Source organism: Trachinotus anak, unplaced genomic scaffold (genome assembly GCF_046630095.1).
Source record: "Trachinotus anak isolate AG129_WGS33_773 ecotype Australia unplaced genomic scaffold, CSIRO_AGI_Tana_v1 ptg000016l, whole genome shotgun sequence".
NCBI classification, from domain to species: domain Eukaryota; kingdom Metazoa; phylum Chordata; class Actinopteri; order Carangiformes; family Carangidae; genus Trachinotus; species Trachinotus anak.
In genome coordinates, this window is record NW_027273867.1 from 14,283,006 (window position 1) to 14,294,493 (window position 11,488).

The window sequence follows — 11,488 nt, forward strand, 5'->3', positions numbered from 1 at the left end:
CTTTTTTAGCACCATGGACAGAGTTACTATACCTGGCCATCGCCAGAGAAACAAAGGGGGAAACACCCACCGTGTTGGCTTTCAAAGCAGAACCTGAACTCTCCAGTACAAGGGGACATTGCATTTGTCAGGGCTTTAGCTAGGAGAGGCGCGTCAAGGGGCCATGGTAGCCAGCATAATCTAAGAGGCACATAAACGCTCATTACTGAGCCAGTGTCAAGCCAATCAGCTCGTATGTTAAGACTTCCTGTCATGAACTTCAAAATAAAGCATTTTAAACGACGGCGCATCTTAATGTTTGGGTGTGTTGTAGAGCATAACACAGTATGGGGTGACTCTTGATATGTTAAAATTAAGTAAACCAGCCATGTCGTATGTACTTGTATGTCAGCTCTTTAACTGTGCGGGAGTGGAACACTGGAGACCATCTCGTAACTCGACCCTGACTCAACCAAGATGACTCAGATAGTTTCAGACTCGGGAAATGGGGACTTGACTTGGACTCGACTCAGACTCTTCTTTGGTGACCCGGACTTGGACTCTAACACTGGGGACTTTAGACTTCAGACTCGCCGTTTAGTGACTTGACTACAACACTGCCCCGTGCATCACATTATGAACAAACATTCATTTTCAGTATCAGTTAATTTGCCAATGACTTTCTCAATTGTTTGACTTATCGTTTGGCCAATACAATCTCAGAAAATGGTTTAAAATATTTATAAATATTTATATTTTCACGTTGAATTAGGTTTCATTCAACCAAGCATCTAAAACCCAAAGGCCCGGTATTTTTGCTTGAAAAATTACGAAAGCGATCAATTATCAAAATCGCTGCGGATCTTTTTTCTGTCAGTCAAGTAATCAAATAATGGTTGCAGCTCTGCAGCACATTAAAGTAGGTAATTATGCTGTTACCTACATTTAACTGTGTCAGCAGGCCCTCATGGGGGGGGGGGGGGGGGGGGGGGGGGGGGGCATGTTTATGCTTTTATTCTGAAAGCCATGTCTGCATACTTCCGGTCTTGTTCTAGTTATTTCCCGCTGACTTCACGCAGCTCATTCCAGACCACCAGGCGCACCAGCAGTCCCAGTCTCTGCTGACTCAGTGCCTTACCAGCAGTCCCTCCACCCCGAGATACAGCATCCAGCAACCGACGCACACTCCTCCGGCCAACCCGCCCCGGCACCACCGTACAGAAATGGCTAAGACCGCAATCGGTGAGTTTTGCACTTGATATTGTTTTTTTTGTTTTTGTTTTTTTTTTTCTGAGATAGGGGCTTGGGCTGTGGCGACACCCATGGCACAAAAGGATGCTGAGGGTCGGTGAGAGGGAGCGGCCAAACTCCTTTGCAAGTCACTTCCAAAAAAAAAAAAAAAAAAAAAAAAAAAAAAATTAAGTTGTAAAAATGAAGCAGCATTTTCTTCTTCAATCTCATAAAACAGAGTTCATTTCGCGTTTTTTTTTTTGTGTGTGTGTCTGATAAATACAAATGAGTGCCGATCAAAATGAGCTAGTTTAGGATTCAGTTGCTATCATCATGAGTGACGCATTTTTTTTTTTTTCCCCAATCCACTTTAAAGCCAGCGGATTAAAGAGAATGAATCATTATCAGCACATGAAAGGCGATGTTTCCCCCCCCTCACAGCAGCATTTTGTCGATGCCTGCCTGCCGCACCTGCCCCTCACTGCCTGACTCAGAGCCGTGCAGCATAATGCAGCGCCAGCGACCCCACCCAACATCTCCGCTCCCTTCAAAGCCAGCCGGCCGCTCTCCAGGGTGGGAGATATTTCACCCTGACAAATCTCCTCATCAAAACTCGGCCATCGCATGTAGCTGATCTGTAAAAGCCAGTTGAACTGTTTTTTTGTGGGTGACCGCTAAAGGCATGGATGAGAGAGAGAGAGAGAGAGAGAGAGAGTGAGAAAAAAAAAAAAAAAACCCAGAGCATCCTTATCCAGAATTGCTTTGCAGTCGAGGGAAGAATTTACGACTGACGATGAAAATGAATGTCGTCTCAGGAATATCAGCCTCCAATCCTGTTAGGACGGTTATTGACTGTAAATGTGGACTATTATGTTCAATAAATGCATTATTATTAGGCCACAATTCGGGGGGTTACAGCATTCGGTGGGAATATATGGAGAAATAAAATGAGATTACATGTTATGGCAGCTGGAAGGCCTTGTATATGTGTCAGGCCATGAATTTCCATATGAAGGCATGAACGGTCCCAGGCCTATAAACACGAGATGTGACCTGCAGGGTGAATGAAAATGAAGCCTAAAGGCTAACCTTATAGGAGGGTGTGTTGGTTTGAAGGGGTGTAGTGCATTGTGCGTGTGTCCAGTCTAGGGGATAGTCTGTTTGTTTTCTGGTTGACTAGGCTCTTGATGGATGGAGGGGCATGCAGACAGACAGCAGTAAGGACAAGGGTAAGGCATGGTGTCTGGACAGCGGCATCTAAACCCTGACTGTTATATTTATTCCCCTCTCCTCCTCCTCCTCCTCCTCCTCCTCCTCTTCTTTCCTCCATGATTTGAGCTGTGGACAGGCAGAATGGGATGGGCAGGAGCAGACACTCAGGGAGAAAGCAGTCATCATGCCAGTCAGCACTCAGGAGGTCGTTGAGTTCATTCAGACTCTGTTCATTTCATTAACAGGAACGTTAGCGCTCTTAATATTTTAGAATCACACGTGGAATTTAATTCTACTATTTCATACTCCTGAGATGGAGGAGCAAAAATACCTCAGGTTTTATGGGTAAATGAACATTTACTGCTGTGTTTAACAGCTACAAGGAAGAGTAAATACCACTGTATATACATATATGTGTGGGGGTTTTTTTAAATTCTTTGGAGAAGATTTTAGGATAGTTTTGAATAAAGACGCCCTAAGGGCTTTGTGCTACATAATGGATCAACTATTCCCCCAACAAACTAGTGCTCAGAAACACTCCCGTGTGCATTAAGCACTTTTCCTGATCCTTATCATGCAGTCTTGTCATATCCAATTAGGTGTGGTCATTCAACTGGTGCCCTAAAATCAATTCCTTTGTGCACAGAAACAAAAGCCTCTTGGACAATATCACCATCAAATAGTCATGTCCAAATCCAGCTATATTTCTCATCTTAACATCCCTATCACTATTGTCGTTATGGGCCATATGCATAAAGCCTAGAGGTCTCATCGATCAATGCAGCACACCCTCATTACTGGTTCAGATGACTGTTGTTCTTAAAGACAGGCTGAGAGGAAGAGATGACATCAGTCCACCAGTGATGGTAAAGCCATATGCTCATGGTCTGCTCATCACAAGTGAAAATCAACATCTGGGCAAGACAGTTCAGATATTTTAGCATCCTAGTCTGGCAAATCTGGGTTATTTATACATCTCACATACTTACCTCTTCATCTTAGATATTTGGCAGAAGCATATTTGCGCTATTAACATGTTACGACATGATTTCATTCTGCAGTTTGAACACACCGATACAGCTGATTGATTAGTTGATAGACAGAAATTTAGTGATTTTGATATTGCTTGATCATTTAAGTCATTTTTCAAGCGAAGATTTCTTGTTACAGCTTTTCAAACGAGAGGAGTTGCTGCATTTCTTGGTCTTATGTGACAATAAACCGAATATCTTTGGATTTCTGGACTGATTGTCAGACAAAACAAGACATTTGAAGAGATAACACTGAGCTGTGGCAAACTGTGATGGGTATTTTAGATTTTATGAACCAAAAGAATGATCAGTTAATAGAAGCTTTTCTTTAGTTACAGTCCTGAGCGCCTTGGGCGGATACAGGGTACGGTTTTGCAAAAGCTTACCACAGGCCCACCACTTCGGAATCGAATGACTGAGCCTGCCTTTGATCATCTGGGTGTCATAACATTTTCTTTAATAGCCAATTTTGCTCTAGTAATACCTTCATAATTTTGTAGTTATATTGTTGTCCCTGCAGTAAAGGGCCTGCATGCGCCTAACGCAGAGGCCCAGCCCATGCTGCTGTGAAGCTATAGATCTGAGGAGGGCAATAAACGCTGTGCTGCACAGGGTCATATTTTGTGGGTTGGCCTTAACAGGCAGTTTGCTCATAGCCTTTTCAACAGTCTCTTTCGTATTTTTTTTTTTTTTTTTTTCACTTTTTGCCTTTTTGCCCAAAGTGACTCTGTTCTTCAAGCACCATTCCGTTTAAATTTTTTATAATAGTAGCATTTTGAAGACAAGATGGAGGCAGGGAGGAAGATTGTGGTTGAGAGAAATAAGGCACAAAAAGCACCAAACAGAGGTGTGGTGGTTTGTGCTAATGCAGAACTGAAGCTCCCAAGAGATGCAGAGTGTGTGGGAGAAAAACAGAAAAATAGGGTAAGAAGGAGAGGATGGGACTGAGAGGGAGAGTACATCAGCAACAGATGAATCGGGGGCTTGGGGATGCAGAAGGTGCTGGGGAAGAGGGATGCTTGCGGGGGAGGAGGTACAGTAGATATTGATGATCTGTGCTCTTTGGCTGATGGATTGAAAGAGGAAGTGCAGTTTGCTGGCGGTGTGTCTGTGGTCGGGACAGGAGGAGCAGCTCTCTGAGAGCGTGGATGCAGAGCTGACTGGTTGAAACCAGCCTGCTTGAGTAGAGTGGAAGCTTTAAAGTGGTGTCACCCTGTCTTGCATGAGTTTGTTCATTTTGTATTCTCACATAAAAAGAAAAAATACCTGGCTTAAAACTCAGACAACATTTCTGAACAGACGTGTCTGGACTTTTCCTGCAGTGGAATGGCAAAGGATGTCATCCAGGATCATTCATCATTTTTATGAGTCTCATCCACAGGGAATGAACTCATTACCACAGCAGTTACAGAGGAAAAGGATATTTTCTCTCAGGGGTAATAAACTTGCAATATCATATTTTTGCACAGCAGAGAATCTCATATTTTTTTGATTATGGATATAAAAGCAATATCTCAGAGGTTCTAAGGTAGAGAGCTACAGCTCAGTTTAAACTCACAGTGAGTCCTTGTCCTCCATGATAACAAAGAAATAAAATTTACTCTGATACAGACACAGTAAAAACCAAGCTTACAGTACCCACCTCAAATAAAACTAAACAAACCAGCAAAGAGGTGCAGCCATTCAAATTATGAACTAGTCAGTCAACAGATAGTAAATCTGCACTGTCATTTTTTTTAAATAAATAAAAAAAAAACATCACTGAGCACAGAAAAGGCTGCAACCAGACCTTGGCAACCACTAAACAAGAATCTCTGTTGATCTGCTCCGTAAGCACTTAACCCAAATTACCTGCTCCACTGATTTGTTAACTGTTTGAGTCCTGAGCTGTCAAGTGGGGGTGTGTGTGGGAGGAAATGGCTGCTGGGGTCTTGACATATACACAGCATCTAATGAGCGTGCGACAATCCTCCAAAAGCTCTCTTCTCCCCCTCTTGTCAGCAGAAATGGTGCGGTCCGCTAATTACAAATTAAAGTGCCATCCACCTGAGGTGGCTGCTTCCATTAGGCTGTCCTGGGGGCAGCTGATGGTGGCTGCAAGTCCCACTGGGAGCTGCCCCCTTTTCCTGGTTCTTAATCCTGCTTTCCGTGGTTTCTGCTTATATCAGAAAGGTGTTAGCATTATTTTCAGCCCCACCCAAACATGCATGCGTTTCCTCCCAGTTTCCCATCTCCCTCCACCCACCCTTTCGTCATTGACAGTCCTTTCCTCTGAGCAATATCTCTTACCGTTCTGTTTCTCTACCAAACTCCACCTTCATCTCCATTCCTACTCAACCTCTCCCTCCTTTCTTCTGTTTTTTTTTCACCCCAACCATGTTCTCACCCTCTCCAACTTCCTCCTCAGGGAAGGGGTTAACAAGGCCATCAGAGAGTAGTGAGAGCTACATCTGAGAGTTGATCACATTACTGTGGCGTCTGCCAGTCTGCAGGGCAGAAAGCGAGACACAGTGAGGAGAAGAAGAAGAGAGAGTGAGCAGGGAATAAGAGTAAGGAAGAGGATTTGGATTAATCACACTGAACACTGTACCCCACCATGGAGAGGCTCTTTCACAGTAAATCTCATTTCTGGCTTTGCAGCTGTAAGCCTTCTGCAAATCATGAATCAATGTGGCACATTTCAGCGCTGCGGGCCTTGTGTGCTCTGGGTGATGAATTATGCCATGCTACGACAGTTGGCATGCAAATCTGCACCATGAGGCAGTGTACCTTGACAGAAGCCATGTGCAAAAATGGAATATTTCACAAGCTGCAGTGTGTTGCAGATATTTTTGCCGTTCTCCCTGCTGGGACTTGAGACTCACATTACAAAGTAGTAGCAGCCAAATACACAGGAATAAAAAAAATACATCAAGGTGAGACAAGGTTGGTTGTTCTTTTCTTTTCCTTTTTTTCTGTCTGCCCTGTGGAGCACTTTGTCCCGCCCTATTGAGCAGGTTGCAGGTTGCCAAATACAGCCAGTGTGATTTGGTGCCAGCTTTGCTTCAGTGTTATTAACTTTTTGGACCATAAATGGACCATGGGATGGACAGTCATACTGCTGTGTTATGCTGATAAGCTAAACCCTTGGCTATTAGCCTCAGTACATAAGCCGCAGACAAAGAAGATAAGAAACAGCCCAAAGGTTGTTCCAGCATATAACCTTAAACCTTGGCGTCTGTGCTTTTTTAATTTCCTAAAAAGTGTAAACTAATCTCTGATGTTTTTCTAGAAGTTAGCCGGAGAATGGCTGAGAGGCAATAGGGCGTTGGTCTGGCGACGTTAATAAATAATAGACCGAAATGAAAAGCATAGCTAATGATGTGTGGAGAATCCTGTAGGGACGGCGGCGTCTTGGCTGGTGGGGAAATTAGGCCAAGTAAGGACACATCCATCCTGCTCCCCTCGTGTTGCGGTGAAAACAAAGGCCCCAAAATCTCCACAAAACCTATGGCAGTTCACCAGACATCCTTTGATGCGGTTTTCTTTTTGGAGGACGCGATGAATAATTATTCCTCCAAAAGTCTTGATCAAGGACCTCCTGTGGAGGTGGAAGTAGGTTAATGATGGTTCATCTTTTTGTATGTTAGCGGGTTAATGATGTCTCATCTTTGAACATGTATGTTAGCAGTGCGCTGGTTTACAAGCGGCTGTTTGTGTGCAACAAACTAACGTTACTCATCTTTCAATTTACCCCCTCAGCTTACAAAGAGAAGATGAAGGAGATTTCAGTTCTCTCTCTCATCTGCTCTTGTCTGTACCCTGAGAGCCGCAAAAACATCATGGGTGACTTTGACGGTACGTGATGATCAGACTTTTCATCTTCTTTATGAAACATGCCTGAATGAAAAATCACACAGAGCTAACTATGTTTCTCATTGATGTGCACACATGCAGACATGCACATCAAGCCCATTAACAAGCGAGCCTCAGGCCAGGCCTTTGAGGTCATCCTGAAGCCGCCCTCCCCTGTGACTGATGTTGGCCACTGCATCACCAGCCCCCCAAAGAGGGACATTTCCCTGGATGACATCCAGAAGAAACTGGAGGCAGCTGAGGACCGGAGGAGAGTAAGGATGTTTCCAATCATTTTCATTGTACCCAGCTGCCACATGTCACTTTGCTTCAGTAAGTGCTAAGAGCCACGGAAAGCTGTAATCAACCTTTTTGTGATGCCAAAACTAAACCATTATGACCCACCGGCTTTACACAATATTTTTGAAACACTTGACTTCCCTTGACATCTAATTTGAGGTCTGTCTTTTTGGTCATTCGCCCGTCACATTGACGACTGCAGCTGCCATTAGAAATCTAATCTGACACTGGCTAATTCCTGCATATCATTGATTCGAACGTCAATACAATCAGTCCCCCAGCTGACAAATCCAGCAACCCACCAACAAATCAATCATCCAATCAATAACACAGATTTTATAACACCAGATGTCCAATACTGTAAGTCAAACATACAGTATACTATTTTATTTTAATACATCCCATGAGAAGATGAGGGTGGCAAGGAGTGAAATTATGTTACATCTATATATTTAATGTGTTGAACCACCTCTGACTCACGCTTCAATTTTAGGAAAAATCGATGAATAGCATTTGGTAAGTCACCGTCTTGCTATCGACACCTTTCTGCCTGATTCATTCTCTCTGCTGCCTGTCCCTCTTCCTCCTCCTCCTCCTCTTCCTCCTCCAGTCCCAGGAGGCGCAGGTACTTAGGGCCCTGGCTGAGAAACGGGAGCACGAGCGTGATGTGCTGCTGAAGGCCATGGAGGAGAACAGCAACTTCAGCCGCATGGCTGAGGAGAAGCTCCATCTGAAGATGGAGCAGATCGAGGAGAACCGGATGGCCTACCTGGCCGCCATGATGGAGCGCCTGCAGGAGAAGGTGAGGAGCCGGATTTTAGATATACTGAGGTTATAAATCCAAGTCCCATCAGGCCCATCCAATTTTGACCCAACACAAAAGTCTAAAAAATATAAAAATTTTCATTGAATTAGTTAACTGTTAAATTACGGTGGTTAGGATAAACCCTAACTCTCCTTCACCACTCTGCCACAAATTAAAATTCTGGTGGCAAATATCAAACTCTTTACATATATTTATTAGTTTGTCATCTGCAACAAATAGTAGCCTTTAAAATATCCAGTAGGTGTTAACTTTTGACTCCCTCCAGGTTACTAAACCCACCAAGGTCCCAAAAAATATACTGTGGACATCAGTGTCCTCAATGCTGCTATAGCCTTGGACTGAGTTGGATCAGCTATTTTTAAATCTAACTCTGTGTCTGTGTGTAAATTCTTTATAGTTTTCAACTAGCAATTTACTAAATCAGATGATATTAGCACCGTAAGCTGCAGATTAGAGAGCCAAACACTACATCTTAACTGACAATCATTTGTAAATGTAAGACTTTTATATACAACCAAATCTGTCAGTTAGCGGGATTCATGTCATTTAGAGGGAAACATCCAATTATGCCAAAATAACTGATACTGTACTTGATGGTTTGTAATCTGAGGGACATATTAATAGTTAAATATAATTTAAAATTTTCCCAGTTCACATCATCATTAATCAGAATTTTGATCAAATGGTTGGTTGGATATGTCGACTTTATTTCATTAGTCAAATGTTAGCTTTGTGGGTTCAGTTAGCTACATATGCAATAGTTTCAGTGAATTTAAATATTCAGTAACAATTGTGTAAGAATTCTTGTGGTAAAACCCCCTTTTAATTTTATAATGTTTAGTTTTAACTCTGACTAATTTGGTGTTAGGGAATGATAAGGTGAGATCATTTCCTGATGAAGATGGGGGACATGTGGGAGGAGAGTAAGGGACATTTTGAAAAAGTGACACAGGAATGAAAAAATGATGTAAATAGACCAGAAAGATGAGGGATGTGGAGGGCTGGTGCATGTGCTAGCACAGAGGGGTTTGACAAAGACAAAGGTGCAGTCCATGGCTCGGGGTGGACAGGGGGACAGGCAGAAAATGGAAATGATGGAGGTCGTCAATGCAAAGGTCAAAGAAGAGAAATGGTGCAGTGAGCAAGAAAAAAAATGCAGGGAGAGGGCCGGCAGCAGAAAAAAAAAAATCATGACATCCTCAATCTGTGTCTTTGTGTCTTTGCCAGGAGAAGCATGCTCAGGAGGTGCGCAGGAACAAGGGGTTGAGAGAAGAGTTGAAAGCGTGAGAAGCCCCAACTGGTTCTACATCCCACCTTAATCCCCCCCCCCCCCCCCCTCCCCCCCCCTCCCATCACCACCCCCGACCCTGAGGAACACCCCTCGCCCCCACCACCTTTTCCCACATTTCCCCACCTACGCCATACTCCCTCCATACTACTAGGAAACTACCACAGCCTGAGACACCACCCCGAGACAGTGGGAGGTTCAAACGAGGTTGGGGGTGGAAAACAAAAACGCGAAAATGACTTAAAAAAAAAAAAAAAAAAAGAAAAGAAAATTAATGTCTCCCACCCACTCTTCCCAAAAAAGAATGTTTTTGCTCTTGTTTCAAATGAGAAGAAAAAATCAAATTGACAAGTGACAGTGGGTATTGGTTTTTGTAAATACTTCTTTTTTTGTTATATACAGTACGATACAAGCAGCAAAAGTATTGATTGCAGTGTGCCATTTTTATATATAAGTTTCCTCTCCCTGCATATATATGGATGTAATAATTTGTTCATTTTCATGTTTTTTTATGTTTGTTCATTTCAGCCTGAGAATCTTTTTTTTTCTCTTGTGTGGTAACAGGCTTAGGTGTTTGTTGTGAGTTTGCCAGCTAGCTGATGTTCGCTGTGACTGGTTGCGTCCCCACAAGCCCCGCATCCTGGCTCCTTTCCCTCAGCCCTTCGAGTGGGCACTTACTCATTTGACCCCTCAGATCTGGAAGCAAAAATTGGATCTGCGTTTGGTCGGAGTGATTTTCCATCCAGCTTATGCCAATGTTCCAATTAGCGATGTGCAGGAAAGTTGGCAGAAGGAAAGGGGACAGTTTGCGATTCTGTGGGGGCCGCAAGCCGTCGCTGCACATCCACTCCTGTGAGGTAGATGGTGACTGTACCACAGGAGAACACTATAGCATTTAATGAGCCCATCCTCATCCTCCTCCCCTCCGTCTGCAGCCTCTTCATCTCTCCACATATATACATACTGTAGAAGCACTCACTCACACGCTCTCCACACGGGCAGGCATTTAGCCAATCACAGCACAGAGCTCAGGAGGAGCTCGCTAAACTCTGTCCATCTGGCACCGGAAAGCTCAAATAACATCCCTGACCAATGGCAGGCCTCTTATATTCCTCAAAACAAACCTTCCAATCACATTTCAATCACATATTACTGTAATATATATAACACAAGTGGTTAAAGTGCATCCTAAGAAAGCGCAAAATACTTCACCTAAGATCAGACTTGTTACTGTGAATCTTACACTGGAGAAAATACAAATAGGTTCCACCTCTCTCCATTTCATAGAGGCTAGAGTAGTGCTCAACATCATCAGCACCTATTGGAATCATTGCACTTCACTCCAAGACACTGTTAATGCCACTGAAAGGATGGCACAAGAAAGATATTTAAGCCATAACAGGTATCACTGCAACAATGATTCATGGACACAGTATTTCCATCTGTAAAGGTGTATATGAGTGTATTAAAGTATCGGAGTAACCAGGGGTGTTGAAGCCTGAGGTTGACCCTGTCGGTCACACACGCACGGTTGGCCCATAGGTGTGTGTGTGAGTGTGTGTGTGTGTGTGTATTTCAGAAAGGGCGGGTCGATAACCGAATGTTTGTGCCATGTGAAGTATAAACCAACACCGTCACAGTGTGTAACAACTGTTCACCACAGACAGTGACTATCCTGCCTGCCTCTCTCTCTCTCTCTCCTCTGTCCATTTGTGTGTTTCCCCCTCTCCACATATATCTTTGTGAGCAAGCAGTGGTTAATAAAGATTTGGGGTTCAGTGAATGAAA

General features: G+C 43.5%; 1 protein-coding gene across 1 annotated transcript; it reads left to right on the plus strand.

The window, feature by feature from the left end:
* The first annotated feature begins 1,056 nt into the window (after nt 1-1,056).
* stmn2b (stathmin 2b) lies at nt 1,057-11,488 on the plus strand. The gene is made up of 5 exons (XM_071500683.1): nt 1,057-1,221; nt 7,194-7,289; nt 7,389-7,561; nt 8,197-8,388; nt 9,640-11,488. The coding sequence occupies exons 1-5, from the start codon at nt 1,203-1,205 to the stop codon at nt 9,697-9,699; spliced, it is 540 nt and encodes a 179-aa protein (XP_071356784.1). The 5' UTR covers nt 1,057-1,202; the 3' UTR covers nt 9,700-11,488.